At 37.4% G+C, this 17,462-nt stretch overlaps 1 protein-coding gene across 1 annotated transcript in view; it reads right to left on the reverse strand.

The window, feature by feature from the left end:
- Positions 1-17,462, reverse strand: part of myo18b (myosin XVIIIB) — a gene marked incomplete at its 3' end in the record, with an annotated part of 75,746 nt that overhangs the window by 25,918 nt on the left and 32,366 nt on the right. The window contains exons 10-17 of the mRNA XM_015400295.1: positions 16,756-16,819; positions 12,337-12,481; positions 9,800-9,961; positions 8,091-8,181; positions 6,764-6,956; positions 4,297-4,377; positions 1,396-1,516; positions 1,148-1,295 (exon numbers count right to left, since the gene is read on the reverse strand). Coding sequence (XP_015255781.1) covers positions 1,148-1,295; positions 1,396-1,516; positions 4,297-4,377; positions 6,764-6,956; positions 8,091-8,181; positions 9,800-9,961; positions 12,337-12,481; positions 16,756-16,819 — 1,005 coding nt within the window. The remainder of the gene's footprint in view (positions 1-1,147; positions 1,296-1,395; positions 1,517-4,296; positions 4,378-6,763; positions 6,957-8,090; positions 8,182-9,799; positions 9,962-12,336; positions 12,482-16,755; positions 16,820-17,462) is intronic.

Consider the following 17,462-nt stretch of genomic DNA (forward strand, 5'->3'; position numbering starts at 1 on the left):
TGATGGGGAAACGCAGCTCGACGTAACGCCAGTATTTCCATCTGGAAAACGCTGTTTTGCCGCTGGAGTCCTCCTCACTCATGACGCGCGCACGAGTCCTATCATGAAAAAAGGTTCATTGTGCGACCTGAGTAACGTGCAGTAACGGGGTGTCGGCAATTGTAACTACGTTATAGTTACAGTTAAGAGTAATAATTTTGATTACTCGTTACTAAAAAAAGGTAGCGGCGTTAGTAACGCCATTACTCCCATCACTGATGACTATTGCTCTTAGTCGTTATCAGCCTTTATTCTAGTCACTGACCTGAGTTTCCGTTTCTCAAAGGATCCGGTTTATCCGCTCTAGCTGACACACAGCCGCATGTCGTTTATTAATAAAGACTGTTTGAACTCATTCGGTTCTGTCCGTTTGAATATTGGGTCAAAGGTTTCGAGCCTGACATTTTCCAAATGTGGCCAGAAGTCTGTTGGCAAATCCTCCCTCTTTAATTTGGTAATCCAAGGACGACCCCGAATGTGCAAAATCAGGAATCGGAAAGGTGAAATAACTAATTTTTTTTTAATTTTATCCAATGTATTCCAGCATCCAGCTGCCATGCACATGGGCATTGTCAGTTTCACTATAGCTCTGGTGAATTTCAATGGTGGAAATCCTCTGGAAATCTCCAATAATTGTTGTTGATTGCAGATGTGTCTATTAGTTCCCATTGATTTTGCTTGTAAAGCTTGTAAAGCTAGGCTTACCGCACCGTGATGTCACTGCTGGAAGATGTCAGTGAGGTGTTGGTATATGTGGGTAAAAATGGCCGCTCCCAGACTCAGTGATTGCAACGAAAATTATTGCTTTTAATTTTTTACTGATTAACATTAAATTCATTAAATCATTGCGAACATATTAGTTTTAGGTATAAATAATGGCCCATTTGTTATTCCTTGCTGACCAAACTTTTCCTTTAAGGCCTTAAGAGATTATATTAAAGTAACATTTCAGTAAAAGACACGTTTTAGGTTCCTCACAGATAACAGATAAATACTGTCTAGTAAGTGAACTTGGTGGCATGTTTCCACCTGCTTTTGGGTTTTATGCTTATAGACTACAAAAATCTTCAGGCAAATATAAGAGTTAAGTTCAGGTTTCCAAACTCACATGGTGGAATTTTGAAGCAGAGTAATGGCATTAAGAGTTGATGGGTTGTTCTGGATCCGACCGAACCATCCCGTCAGGTCATACCGGACAGGGTCACAGCCAGTCAGGTGGTTCACCTCGCACTGAAGAGGCTGCTCACACTGACGCACTGCAAGGACACACACACCTGAATTATGCAACACAGCTCTCCCTCCCATTGGAGACAAAGTGATCCTCTCTGGCTATCTGCCTCTTCCTCTCATATTTACCTGTGTTGCTGTAATACTGACAGACCCTCTCAAGGGCGGCACCTTCAGAGGAGGCCGGTGTCATCATCTCCTCATCCAGAACCCACAGGAGACCTCGGGGGTCTACATCTGCTGCCCGGACCTAGATCACACAAACCCAAACCGTTTTATGTAAATATTACTCTGATTCAGTCATATTATTCCTCATTTGCACTTAACTTTTATTCACATTCAGACCAAAACAGAGATGGAAGCAGTCCTCAATGACAAAAGTACCACTGGAGGTACTTTAACTCCTTTTGGAAGTAATCAAAGGAAATTTTGTCTAGTTTTAAAGTTTCTAACGGTCGGAGAGATGAAAACGATCTTTGCTGTAACAAACCGATGAGTAAAAATAGTCAAAAAGATGAGCGATTGAAAGGCGTTCCTCAGAGGTGAAGCACATTGGAAGACATTTTCAGACCCAACTGATTGGCTACTTTTAGCTACTGATACCCATTTATCTCTGTAGAGCTATTTGATTCAGAGAATATCATGAACTTTAGCTTTCCTGGAAGCTAATTTCCACCACTTGAAAGTAAAAACTGCCACATGATGTCATAATTATGAGATAAAGTAACATTTTCTACAGAAGGATATTGCTTTCACCAAAGAAAAAAAAAATCAGACAGCTTTTCTCATAATTTAATAAGTCATTATATTAACTTAAAATTTGAGGGATTTATCAACTGTAGATATTAATTGTAATGTTATTCTATGTTAGCTTGTTTGCTAATGGATTTAAACACTAAATGAACATGTTCTTAAATAGAGGATACATGTGTATTTATGTACCGTAACCAGGAGAATTTTGAAGATATAAACTACCATAAAATATTTATAATATATAATTCTATATACAACACTATAATAAAAATATTCAGAAAAGAACTGGAGGCAGATGTGGAGCTTAGATACTCGATCGCTGCTGTTCCAGATGATGATGCAATGCTAATGGTCATTAGCTTCTGTAATACCATGGCAGAGCCTAACTTCATTATAATAGCATAGCTCTTTTCAAGTTCATTTAAAGTATTATAAACTATTATAAACTAACAGCTAGTTAAACTTTCTTTATCAGAGGTAGCAGGCCGTGTTTTCTTGCGGCACTGCTGCGCTCCTGTTAGCGGATGGTTCTGTGCTGCCTCTATAATCCCCAGCATCACTAACTTCTACTGAGCTTAAACCTGCTGATGGTTCAACCACACAAACCAACCTCAGACTAGATGTTTGAACAATCATGAATGTTTCCATTCATCTCCATTATAAAATACGAAGCTTTTTTAGTGTAAATTAAGATTTATTTAACCTCATACAAAAACAAAACCATTCCACTTTAATTGGTCTTGTTCAACTACTTCAATACAAAAACTGACAAACACATTTAGACACTTTACAAAAAGCACAGTTCTAAGTCTGCATTTAAATTGGCGGCTGCCTCCCATATGCACTTTGTTTCCTTTCCAGAGTTTGTCCCCCCCATTTTCTTCTATTTCAAGAATAAATATATTCAATAAATAAATAAATATTTTCAAGAAAAACGCATTACAAGAATAAAATTGTAATATTATTTGAATAAAGTTATGAACATTACGAGAGTAAGTTGTAGCATTACGAGAATAAAGCTGTAATATTATGAGCATAAAGTTGTAATATTATGAGCATTAAGTTGTAACATTACGAGAATAAAGTTGTAATATTATGAGCATAAAGTTGTAATATTATGAGCATTAAGTTGTAACATTACGAGAATAAAGTTGTAATATTACGAGAATAAAGTCATAATATTACGAGAATGAAGTCATCATACCACAACTGGTTTCAGAAACAAAGCTTCAGACTCTGACCAGCAGATGACGACCGACCAGCTCCACCAATCAGCAACCTGAGTCCACTTTGACCTTCTGCCCAGTTTGATGCTGGTGCTAAAAGGTTTCCTTATTTTTAAAATTGATGTCAATGTATAACTTCACATGATACTTTACATTCCTCATTTTGGGGAAGAAAGTGCTTCTTGTAAGAGTTGCCATAAAATACAACTTGTTTCTCGTAATTTTAGGACTTTATTCTTGTAATGTCACAACTTTATTCTTGTAACGTTACGATTTTATTCTCGTAATGTTACAACATTTTTCTCGTAATTTTATGACTTTATTCTCGTAATTTTACGACTGTTTTCTTGCAGTTTACGACTTTATTCTCATAATTTTACGACTTTATTCTTGCAATTTTACGACTTTATTCTCGTAATGTTACGACTTTATTCTAGTAATCTTATGACTTTATTCTCGGAAATGTATGACTTTATTCTTGAAATAGAAGAACAAAAAAGTCTAGCCTGGCCCTAACACTCTGTCGTACATGGCAGGTTTTAGAAGAATAAAAAACAAAAACCAAAACAGAAACAAGAGTTGCCAGTAACATTTACCCCTCATACAGATGTCTGCTAATTGGTCTGGGATTTTTCTTTTTCAGGTTGGTCTGGTTTCTTCTCTTGACCTAAGTAAGTGCTTTCACATAAAGCACTAATCTAGCACCAAGGGTCCCTCTGATGTCAGCACGCACTAATGAGTTTTTACTGGAAATAATCAGAGGCTGCTGCTGTGGAGCTACTAAATATTGGATATTTGTGTTAAAAATAAGCCTTTTTGATTCCTAATAACTCAGAACCACCTGTAATGTCCTGCTGCATGACTTTAATGCAAAATTACATTAAATCAATATCATGTTAACAACACATCAACATTTAAACACATCAGGAAATACATTTTACAAAATGCACCTCATCATCTTTTTGTTAAAGAAAAATGTGAAAATGATCATTTGTCTCTGAACGTAACTTCCTTTCACAGCCTGTAGAAGAAACCACCTGGCTTATCATACCTGCGGGGGCGACTGATCGATGGCGGAGACAACTTCTGAAGAGCTGCTCTCAGGGCACTCAAACTCCACATTAATCCTCTCCTGCATCAAAATACACAGAGCACCTGTGTCACAGCATTGTGATCTACAGTTTTACAAGGTTTAGTCATCGATTAGTGCTTAAGCTGTCCGTTTCACCAGGTAAATTCTACAACACAGTTTGTAAATGGAATAACATGGATTAAGTTTAAAAAAAGAAAAACTATCCCAATATCAAGTTTTTTTTTTTTTAAGGCCAAAAATATTTCTTTCATTGGCAGACGTTCCTTTTTACCTGCTCAAATAAAGAGCAAATACACTTATTTTAGGAAACTTGAACTTATTTTCAGATCAAGTTTTGTGGTATGAGGATCAGATGAGGAGGAAAGAGGGAAAAGTTCTCAGTGTCATTCATGAAGAGTCAGAAAATCTAGTCTGGGTATTTCAGTTATTTCATACATAACCTTTTTAAAGAACAGAATAATTCAATAATCTTATATGTTTAAATAACTTCTTGCACTCTAAATTTAAATTAGAATTTTTGGCAAGACTTAAAAACTCCCCCAACTGCAAGGATTTTAATCTAAATTGGAAATTATGAGCAATTTGCCAATACAATAAGATGATTTACATTTAAAATAAACCAAATTAAAACAAAAAATCCATTATCTTGTTTCATGTTTTTAATATCTAGTTATTATATTTTACAGCAATACATATTAATTTATTGTCAGATAATCCTATTCACCTGCTCAAAATAGAAGCAAAAACATTTATTCTAGGATATTTCTTTGATTGTTTCTAGATCTGTTTTTGCAGTGCAGTGCTCTTTGGTTGGACATCATTAGGTGTTCCTCATTTCAGGGGTTTATATTACCGGTAATCTATAAAGCATTGCTGGGTAAATTGAACTAGTTTGCTCCAATAACTACCTCTGTGTTCAAACAGATTTTAGTATTACATTAACCTTCTATCATGCAAAAATCTTAAGACCTCTTAAATGACAAGCATTCATTCCCTTGATGGAGTTTAGGGTGGTTTTCAGGATGCAGTGAAGGTGAAATATTTCTCTGTTTTTATTAAGGGTTCAATCTGTAGTAATATTAATGCTGGAATCCCTTTTATCCTGTTATTATTGTTTTTAATATGATAAACTGCAAAACTAAAAAATTCAGGAAATTATTTTTTCTTGACAAGTATATATTCCCTTAATTTTAGCAGTTAATTCAGACAATTTTCCACTCAGATAAGATGTTTGACATAAATAAAACAAAAAAACAACTGCATTAATTATCTTGGTTACATAATATCTAATCATTTTACATTGAGGGAAAATATACTTGTTTTAGGAAATCTTTACTCACTTTTAGATCTGTTTTTGCAGGTTTTATTATCCATTATTGCATGATGTCTGCTACCACGGTCAGGTCTCTTTTGTGAAATACATTTTGATCTCAACTAAATTCTCTGGTTAAATCAAGAATGTTCAAAAAGTCGAGATATATCTTAACAGGGTTTGCAGCTGTAGCTGTTTTTTTTTTTTCAGGTTCGCAAACAAACTACAAAAGCTGCTAAAAAAAATGGTTAAAAAAGCATTTTAAAAAAGTGTATTTAGCCTTAATTTGAGCAGGTAAATAAGATGATCTGCCAATGGAAGGAGTGTTTTTGATATTAAGTAGCTGAAACAAGATGACGGAGTCGTGATTTCCTTATTTTAAAATGTAAATCATCTTATTCCTTTGGTACACTAGAAAAAATTAAAATCTTAGGTATTTTTTTTCTTAAAATAAGTGAATTTTTTCTTGAATGAGGAGGTAAATGAGACATCTTGCTATAAGAAAAAAACAATTGCATTGTCTTATTTCAAGTGCATAGTATCTAATTATCTTATTTTAAGAGTAAAATTACTAATTTCATTGGAAAATCATCTTCTGTACCTACTCAAATTAAGGGTAAATACACTTAATTTGAAAAATGTTTACTTATTGTTGATCGTTTTTGCAGTATAAACTGTCTTACCTCCTCAAATCGAGGAAAATTTGTATAGTTTAAATTGTACGCTGAAAAAACGATCTACAAATAAGTAAAAATTACTAAATCAAGTGTACTTAGCCTTAATTTGAGTAGGTAAATGAGATTGCCAATGGCATCAGTATTTTAACTTTTAAAATAAGATAATTAGATAACGCATGTGAAATACGACAATGCAATTGTGTTTTCACATTTTAAATGTAAATTGTCTTGTTTCACTGGCAAAATGTCTCTTTACCTTCTCAATCCAGAACAAATACACTTATTTTAAGAAAAAATTACTTATCTAGATTTCGATTTTTTCCAGTGTATGTATGACTTTATGTGTAAACCTATCACATAATGCAATAAATTATCATACATTTATATAATTCTATAAGACTGTACTAGAACAATGAGTGGTGTTGCTCTACCTTACCTGTGCGTATCTCTCCAGTGAGTGTATGAAGGTGTGCGCGTGGTAATGCTCCAGCAGACGCTCTTGCAGGTAGTTGTGACACAGCTCGGACCAGCAGGCCCCTCGCTCTTCTGCACAGTGTCTGGGGTTCCTCAGGCCTGGCGTGTCCACCACCATCACAGAGGCTAGCGCCAGCTGCTCACTGCTCAGTGCTCTGCTCAGGGGTTTGCAAAAACACAGCAAGTTGTAAGGCCAGTTACCCCCCTCCAATAAAAAATATACGATATGTATATCATTTTTTAGGCTTGAAACTTCAGAAGAGGGGTTCAGGTTATCCTGAGCTATCTCTATAGTTATGCTTCTATAGGCTTAGACTGCTGGAGGACATAGGGACCCCTTTTTCATCATTCTGCTTCATTCTATCTCTATTCTCCCACTCTGCAAATTCTGTTAGTTCAATCTCTAACGCTATGTTCTCTCTCTGTTTTTTCTCATAGTAGCTTCATCTGGTCTGTTCCTGCTTTGCTGTGACTCCATCCAGGAGAGAAATACAAGCCGTGTTGCTGCCATCAACGCCTTTGTTTATAGATGTTCAAGATCATTTTTCAGTGATGTCTTGTTTCTCTGACTGTGACTGGCTGAATGTGCTCTCTTTATCCTCTGACATGAGAGCTGGCTCGGAGCTCATCTGCCTGGCTGTGTTTTTCCTGGACGGGGCCGCCTGCAGAGCTAGTTTACCGTTGCCTTTTGTATCTCTGCTTCTTTTTTCTATGTCTGCTTCTGTCTCCTTGAACCCCAGTCGGCCTCAGCAGATGGCCGCCCACACAGAGCCTGGTTTTTCTGGAAGTTCCTTCCTGTTAAAAGGGAGTTTTTCCTCTCCACTGTCGTCACAAGATGTTTTAGTATGAGGGATTGCCTTTGAGTTAATGAGTCGATGCAGTCAACTTGTTTATAAATAAATAAATAATTAAACTGAATTGAATTTAGTTGAATTAAGGTAAGGATTTATTTTTTAAATGGGTTTAAGCTTCCATATTAAAGTACATATGTTTACACTTGTTTTTACTTGATTTGAGCAGGTTTGTAAGACAATTTGTCAATGGAATAAAATTATTTTTGTTACATTATGTTTAAGACAAAAAAAAAAACAACTCAAAACAATCATTCCATTGGCAGATCATCTGCTCCAATTAAAGGTAAAGACTGAATTAAGAATATTTGCTCAAATAAAAAAATGTTTTTGTAGTGTGTGAAATAAAGGCAATTTATGCCCCATAGAAAATGGCCCAAAAGTCTTCAATAAAATGTGTTTCTAAGGACCTGGAAAAGATCTGAGATCCATTCATACCTGTTGATCAGTGAGACTATGGTGGTGAAAAGCTCTTCATAGAGTCCAGCAGCCATCCCATCCAAACACTGGGAAGCTGTTAGACGGGGACCTGGAGTAAAACAGACTATGATCAAACAACTTCATGACAGCGTGCTGGAGCAGAGTTTGCTAAACAACTTGATATCAAATCTGTTTGCTTTGTCTTTAGGCAGCATTAATTATAATAACTGAACTTTATTGATCTCACATCAGAGAAATTTCCCTCTGCATTTAACCCATCCCTTTGGGGAGCTGTGGGCTGCCATTGTGTGGCGCCCGGGGTGCAGTGTGTGGTTAAGGGTCTTGCTCAGGGACCCAGAGTGCAGGCTGTGGGGATCAAACTGGGTACTTGCACCCTTCCCAAACACAAGTGCACTACTCTAACCGCTAGACCAGGGGCAACCAATTGAAAATCAGTGGGGTCCAAATACAGAAAATAATCAACCAGTAAAGATCCAGAGACATTTTTACTGATAATCTGTTACTTTAAACAGAATTTAACACTGAAATAAAACAGTTTTTAATGCATCCATGTTATATATTGAATTTTAATTTTAAAAATTGCCGGACACTCTGGAGGGCTTTACCATATTAAAAGGAGAAGCAGCGCAAGTGAAATTAGACACTATCGTCGGACAACATGCAGTAATTTATAAATGTTTTAAATCAGGTTGATTAGCCAGCAGGTGGGTCTGGATCTGGACCTGGACCACAGTCCGCTAATCCGTGACCTCTGCACTAGGCCATCACACCCCCCATATATCTCTAAAGCTCCAATTCTCAATCATCTTTATGTTATTTACGGTAAAAATGTCTGAGGATTTATCTAAGCCCCTCTAAACAAAGCAGTTTTTACAAACTCAGACTCAAATCCTTAAATCTGAATTGATCTAGCCTCAGGTTGGAAACTTTCACAACAGCCGCTATGAGTTAATTTAATTAACTCTGAGTAGGTTCACTTGGAAAAGATCATCTGGTAACAAGTACGCACTGGAAAAATAATCTGGAAATAAGTAAAAATTTCTTTTTAACCTTAATTTGAGTAGGTAAATGAGGTAGTTTGCCAATGGAATGGAGTTTTTTTTTATCTTAAAATAAGATAAATAGATAATATGCACTTGAAATAATTTGTGTTTTCTTATTTTAAATGTAAATTGTCTTGGTCTATTGGAAAAATGTCTATTTTACCTCCTCAATCCAAGAACAAATTCACTTATTTTAAGAAAAAAAATACTTATCTAGATTTCGATTTTTCCAGTGTCAAAATCCATTATGAGTGGAGCACAGATTTGATGAGTCACCATGACAACAGGCTATTTCACAACACTGGAGCTAGAGATTTTAATGAAAAATGATAAAATATATATATTTAGGAAAGTGCGTAGAGGAAAAAGCAGCAGTGCTGCAGCTGCAACAGAGGGAGATGGAGTAGAAAAGTGCTGTGGTCCATTTCACAAAGCAGGTTCACTGAAAACTCTGTTACCATGGTAGCAGAAACTTACGATAAACAGAAAACTCGAAGATTCCCTGATTTTAGGTTTAAAAAAAAGTAAAGTTTTCAGTAAACCTGCTTTGCGACACGTTCCCCGGGTGACCTAAGGTCACCGTAAACTCCCTCCCATGTTTCCTTCTTTGGTTTGCTTTTGCCTTTCAGCAGGAAGTGCTTGCTCTCCACCAGCGACTCTCACCCTCATCAGATTCGTTCCTTTCTCTGCTGACTCCGGTGGCTTTCTGCAGAAGCTGCCGCAGGTGATGTTTAAAGACGGCAGTGTCCAGCTCCTCCGCCTCACATCCCAGTACGCTGCTGGCTGCCTGAGCGCTGTCAAAGTTCACAAACTGCCTTCTGCCCACTGCAGACAGAGAGAGATTACCTTGTACATCATTTAATTCACAGCAGCAACTTGAATAAGGCCGTTTTACAGAATTCTACTTTTCCAAGGAAGTTATCTTAGATTAATCTTAGATTCAACATCTATAAGTTATGCTTAGATCTTTGCTAAAAACTGAGATAAAGAAGCTGTTCAGGATATGCAGTCAGTCAATTTATTAGAACATTTGTCCGAACAAGGCTTTTGGAAAATAACACCTATATACATATATACACCTGGACAGGATTGCTGGTACTGCGCCTTTAATGAAAGAAAACACACAATTTTCACCGAAATAGCTTGAATGTGAGAAAAGAAATAAATAGAAATTCTAATGGAAAAATGGAAAAATGAAAGTCAGACATTGCTTTTTAAATATGCCTTAAGAAAATGATTAAAAATGATAATAATAAACTCATAAAAACATGTCTGGGGGGAATATATACGAGAATGGGATGGCCTGTTCCCTCCAATGGAAAAGGAAAGTAGTCCTTGCTATGGCAAGAGTCCCACCTCATGTGCGTGGCTGTAGTGTGGAGTGACATAAATCAAACATGTTTCACTTTCTTAAAACAAATGTATCTGGTCAAATTGAAAGATTTCACAGAGGACCTTTCCTTTCTGAATTATTTGTTTTTTCATACAACTAACCTGTGATGTTATGTTGTTTGCTCAGCTTGAATTCAGCGAAAGCCAGATTCGTCGGCCAATTACGACAAACGCCGAGGATTGGAAGACTCCTCGTTATGCGGCCGACAAATGCAGCTTTCTTTTTATCTGCTCTAAAGGACGGGTCCAGTGAATCCTACGTAGCCTTGGGTTTCCCATGATTCATTGCGAGTCCAAGCAAGCCGTGCTCAGAGGAAAAAGGTAAATGGCGCCAGACAGTGGTGAATGTTGCAAGTGCAACTGAATATAACACAAGTATGTGAATAGTTTAATCTGAAATGAATCAAAATTGTTGTTTTAAATGTTGTGTAAATGAGTTTGGCTGTAATTTAAGCACAAACTACAACATCTGTTGGAGTCTAGCTTTGTGAGTGAGTCAACTGTCACAGTTGCTAGGCAACAGATCGTACGGGTGGTCAAAGTCGGAGAAGGCTGGACCTGTTTGAATTCATAGCCAAAACTATTCCAGCCTCTGAAATAGAAATCGAATGCACAAGTTCCTCCGCCATTAGTTCGCCATTACACCCACTTGGAAATTCCAGCAAGCCTGCACTTATGCAGACTTGGTCAACTCGCCCTAACCACTACGTGGTTTGGGATGGCACCTTATGTGGCGGACCCTCCACGGGAATGAGCAAAAGGAGAGTGAGTGCAAAGGGTTAGTGTTTGAGGGTCGGTTTGGGATTGGGTCAATGAGTCGATGCAATCAGCTAGTTTTCCTTAGATAGTAAACTTTGAATCAATCTGACTGGATGATCTGGTTGAATTGTCTCTGTAAAGTGCCTTGAGATGAGTGTTGTGAATTAGCACTATATAAATAAACTTTATTTAATGTAATTAATTTTGATCAGGACCTGTCATCAAAGAGGTTTCTAGAATGTCCTTCTTTCATCTCTGGAAATTGCAGAATTTGGACTACTGTAATTCTTTACTGTCAGGAAGTCCACAAACTGTAGTTAAAAGCCTTAAACTGATCCAAAATCCTGCAGCCAGAGTTCTGATGAAAATTAAAAGAGAGATCATATTTCTCTGCTTGTATCTTTCCTTCATTGGCTTTCTTTAATTTAAGAATAGAATGTAAAAGTCCTCCTACTCACATATAAAACCCCAAATGACCAAGCTCCATCTAACATCAGAGATCTGATTGCTCCCTATGTTCCTAATAGAGCACTTCACTCTTAAACTGCAGGTTTACTAATTGTCCCTAGAATTTATCAAAGTAGAATCAGAGGCAGATCTTTGAGTTTCAGATTCTACTTTTAAGACCAGGGATAACATCTTTCTTGTTGATGAATTTTATAGTTAAGGTTACTCAGGTATTTTTAAAGTTATGCTGCTATAGGATTAGACTGCTGGAGGACATAGGGAACTCCTTTCATTCTGCTTAATTGTATCCCTATGCTCCAAAAACTGAATTGCACTGATTGATAAAAGTTATTGACATGGTCTCTGTCTGTATGACTGGACTGAATTGACTTCTTCTTTTTGTAAAATGGCTTCAGAATTCGTGTCATTAATTTGCGCTAAATAACAATTTGAATGAGTTTTAGTTTCAGCTATAAATTATGAAAAATACTGAATTATAACAGGATATTATTATTTTAGAGATGTACCAGTACACACATTTGGGATTACCACAGAGGAGATGCTTTGTGTATGACTGATATACTGCCTATTTAATGTGTCACCTTTACAGGCCCCAGCAGCTCCCAGGTGGTAAATAGCAGCCAGAACGTGCCAGATCGCCTTCTGCTCGCCGACAGAGAAGCTTAGTGTTTCCATGGCAGTCAGCAGCTTGGTGAAGGCAACAGACGCTCGCTGTTTTTCCTCCACCTGTAAGAACAAAGGCAGAGAAAGAAAGCAGGAGGATAGTTTGTGGTCAGTAAAGGCTGCCTGATAAGGTGGAAGAACATTTGAGTCACATTGCAGATAAAATAGATCTCCTTAATGGAGGTCAATCCATCCATCCATTATCTGACACCCTTTGTCCCGAGTGGGGTCGCGAGAGGTGCCTAAGTAAGTGATTTGTTCACCTGACAACACATTCTGAGCTATGTTTATTTATGAAAATAGCATTTTATACCCTTGAAAAAAAATACATCAATTTGTTGCCGGTAATAATTAAAGTAATGATAGAGTCTATGTGCTGTAACTGCTTAGTCCCAAGTAGCCAAACTTTTTTATTGCCAGCAGGTGGCAGAGATGTGTCATTTATACAGACAAATACCAGAACCTTTTTCGATGAGACTGAAAACATTGTCATCATCCTGGGAATGACTGTTGTCTATAATAGGATATATAGTCATAAAAGGTTTTTTATTGATGTTTAGATATAAACACAACGATCATTTCTGAATGAGTCATCTGATTTGGACCTCATGGCCCCTTTTATAAACCTGTCTGCTGTCAGACATACTTACTGATGATGGTAATTGCACTAGAAAAAGTAAACGCATGATAACAGCTTAAAATTATTCATGAGACAGAAACCTTGACAAAAAAAAGTTTAAAAGATGAAATTTACACAGTTGAACTGTTTTTGGTATTTAGGATAATGAAAACTTAAACAGAGAGAAATAAAGTGGATTATGATTTAACATTCAATTAGGTAATGCAATACAAAATTTAAATGTCATCTCTCTCTCTCTGCACTGAAAACAATCTAGAAATAAGTAAAAATGTCATAAATTAAGTGCATTTACCCTTGATGAGTAGGTAAATTAGATAACTTGCCAATTAAAAAATCTGCACTGAAATAAAACAATGCAGTTGTGTTTTTTTACTTTAAACCTTAATTGTCTTGATCCATTATCTTCTCAATCCAAGAACAAATTCACTTATTTTAAGAAAAAAATACCAACTTATCAAGACTTATCAAGATTTAGATTTTTTTTCCAGTGTGTGTTTGTCTGTCTCTAAATGCAGATGTTCAGTTTCTGAGGCCATGCACAATCAGACATCAGAGTTTTTTGGGGGACCCATCTGTCTCCAGTCCCTCTTTGACATGAGAGCCAACGGTATGCTGTTTGGCTCCTCGTCACCTGCAGCTGTAATCAGTGCAGCTCTAAGAACAGCTAACAGAGCGGATTTCCTCGGCCATCTAACTGCCTCCTGCTGCTGCTGCTGAGGTCGGCGTGAGACAGACTGCAGCTGCGTTTCACATGTTGAGGTTAGAGCGGTGACGCAGCAGCTGGTAATGAATGCTGTGATTTTCTGTGTGCAGACACTGAGCTGCTTGAGAGCGCCATCCGACTATAGTACAGAGCCATTTTTATCTGTAAAAGACACCTGTTGCACAGAAGAGAGCAATTTAGGAAGGGAAATTTAAGAAGAGCTTTGTTTAACTTTGCTCTGACTTTTTCAAGTAAACCTGATCCAACAATGTGTCCTTAAAATGAGCAGGATTACTGTATCTCACAGTGAATATTTATTCACTTGGAATTAGATTATCAGATGTTATGCACCTGAAAAAGGATAATGAATATGTTTATTTTTTCTTATTCTAAACATCATCTGGCAGGCTGTGTGTTTCCTGGACCGAGCCGCTTTTTCTATCTCTGCTTCTGTCTCCTTGAACTCCAGTCGGCCTCAGCAGATGGCCGCTCAAACTGACCCTGGTTCAGCTGGAGGTTTCTTCCTGTTAATGTTAGTGTGAGGGACTGCTGAAGAGTCAATGAGTCGATCAAATGGTTTTCCTTTGATAGAAAACTTTGAATCAATTTGACTGGATGAGCTGGTTGAATTGTATCTGTAAAGTGCCTCAAGATGATATGTGTCGTGAATTGGAGCTATATGAATAAACTGAATTGAATTTTACAGTCTAATATTTTTTCCCTTCCAAACACCAGACGTCATTTAGACGTTGGTTTTTAGGCTGAATTGAGTCTGTGTGTCATAGTCTTGATTTAGTCCAGAAATACTTGTTTAAAAATGGGCTGTGTTTAGTCGGTCCGATTTTTTCCCACTTTAGTCCAATAATAGACGTTTAAAAGATGTAGGGAACCCAGTCTTCAACAAATTTTCAACAATCTAATAATTAGGTCTGTTCACTATTCAATCAAATGAAGATTTTTGAATGTAAATGATGTCATCTTTTCAATGTTTTTTCTTTTTTTTGAATTTTTTTTTTTCCTTGTGAGAGCATTTGTCACATTCTTGGTTTTCCATTTGTTGTCCTCTGCTGCCCTCTTGTGTCCTCTTTCCCTAGCTCTGTTTTCTGCTCTGTCCTCACCTGTTTTCAAACCTCTCGTTAGCCCTCTCTTTGTCTCTGTCCCCTTTAAAAGCCTCCCTCTTCAGTTCCTGTTTGCTGGATCCTCGNAGCCGCTTTTTCTATCTCTGCTTCTGTCTCCTTGAACTCCAGTCGGCCTCAGCAGATGGCCGCTCAAACTGACCCTGGTTCCGCTGGAGGTTTCTTCCTGTTAATGTTAGTGTGAGGGATTGCTGAAGAGTCAATAAGTCGATCAAATGGTTTTCCTTTGATAGAAATCTTTGAATCAATTTGACTGTATGATCTGGTTGAATTGTATCTGTAAAGTGCCTCAAGATGATATGTGTCGTGAATTGGAGCTATATAAATAAACTGAATTGAATTTTACAGTCTAATATTTTTTCCATCCCAAACACCAGACGTCGTTTAGACGTTGGTTTTTAGGCTGAATTGAGTCGGTGTGTCATAGTCTTGATTTAGTCCAGAAATACTTGTTGAAAAATGGGCTGTGTTTAGTCGGTCTGATTTTTTCCCACTTTAGTCCAATAATGGACGTTTAAAAGATGTAGGGAATCTAATAATTAGGTCTGTTCACTATTCAATCAAATGAAGATTTTTGAATGTAAATAATGTCATCTTTTCAATGTTTTTTCTTTTTTTTGACTTTTTTTTTTTTTTCCTTGTGAGAGCATTTGTCACAGTCTTGGTTTTCCATTTGTTGTCCTCTGCTGCCCTCTTGTGTCCTCTTTCCCTAGCTCTGTTTTCTGCTCTGTCCTCACCTGTTTTCAATCCTCACATTAGCCCTCTCTTTGTCTCTGTCCCCTTTAAAAGCCTCCCTCTTCAGTTCCTGCTTGCTGGATCCTTGTCAAACGTCTGTCTGCTTACCTCGTCTTTCCCTGGCTCCTAGAGTTTGGTTTCCCCTGATGTCTCCTTGGTTCTGGTTTGTTTATTATTTTTGTTGGATTTTTGATTCCTGCCTCCGTACCTGAGAACCTCATTAAACCCACCTAAATTCACCTCTGCCTACTCGCCTCTGCTTTTGGGTCCTCAGTCCACACCAAATCCTGACAGCATTACAATACAAAGGTAGTTACTTTCAGGGAACGCACAATGTTACTACCGCCACTAACAATTAATTTTTGTATATATAAAATTATAAAAAAAATATAAACTAAATGTATAAGTTACATCTGAAATTACATCTAACAACTAACAGGGAAAGACAGGTCTACCTGAGTAGCAGGAGTAAATCATATACCAGGAGTTTTTGAAATAAAGTATGAGAGATACATTAATTTAATAATCCTTGGACGCTACAGAGCATAGATTAAATAACAGGCTTTGCATGGTCATCCATTCCATACTTCTCTTTGTTGGAGACCAGCGTGTTTAACCCACTTGGCCCACCTCTTAGTGAATATATTTTTCTGAAGGCGGAGGGAGAGGTTATCCTTTCCATAAGGTAAATGTCATTTACGATACTTGTCCACTCTTGTATTGTGGGTTTGGTCGGGGACCAACCAACGTCTATCTTTTCAATGTCTTTTCAACTAATTTTTGCTCATTGTGTTTCTGTCCATTGATCCTATCTTTTTTTTGTATTCTAAAGATAAATCTGAATGCATCTTTCTTATCAGTCATAATATTTTGACCGTTAGCAAAGGTCTCAGAGATTTCCTTCATATCTGTCATTCTTCATGTAAGATGCATTCATGGCATTAAATCCAAACTGAGCTCCTGTACGCCGTTGTCAACATTATATGATGGCCATATTGCTCTGATCACAGTGGAGAAGCATTCAGTGTTTCTGTTCTCTTTACACCTGACCTCACAGCTCCTCCTCCCCTTTTGTCAAACGTGTTCCTGTGTTACCCATCATCAGCAGTCAGGCTTTCTGTACCTTGGTTGGCTGAAGTATACCAAAGGAGTTGGATTCAGGAAGTTGGTGCAGCTGCAGTTCTGTCCTGGGGAACAATAAATAGGAGATGTTAAAGAATAAGTCCTTAAGATTCACTATAAGTTACATCGGCTACTTTCTATCTAATCAAGCCTCTGTTTAAATTATGAGTTTATAATTTGTCACAGAACAGTAAGTCATAAAACAAAGGAGGCATTAAAACCTCTTAAAATCCACCTCATTTAGTGGTTAGGGTATAGAGCTTGGAATCCTGAGGTTCTCAGTTCAAAACCCACTCCCACAGACTGCCACACTGGGTTCCTGATCAAAGACCCTTAACGCCACACTGCTCCAGGGGGGCTGCACAATGGCAGCCCACTGCTCCCCAAGTTAATTTTATTGCTCTGTACTTGTGACAGTGTAATGGCAATAAAAGATGAGAATTTTAGCTCAATAATATAATATTGTTTTGTGCAGGTCTCATACCAACTGTCACAGAGACAGACAGATATTTCTAACTATCCTTATGTTGCACAGGTCCCTTTATCCTTGCAGGGCTGGAGTGGAGATGTTGTTCCTGTAACAGGTAACCATTACAGAGACACATTTCCATGCATAGGACAATTAATTTCTTCTTCTGGGTCAACAGCTTTAAAGGGATAGTTCGGGATTTTTGACATGAATCTGTATGGCATCCCCATCACCAGTGT

The sequence above is a fragment of the Cyprinodon variegatus genome, unplaced genomic scaffold, assembly GCF_000732505.1.
Source record: "Cyprinodon variegatus isolate N-32 unplaced genomic scaffold, C_variegatus-1.0 Scaffold1091, whole genome shotgun sequence".
In the NCBI taxonomy this organism is placed as follows: Eukaryota; Metazoa; Chordata; class Actinopteri; order Cyprinodontiformes; family Cyprinodontidae; genus Cyprinodon; species Cyprinodon variegatus.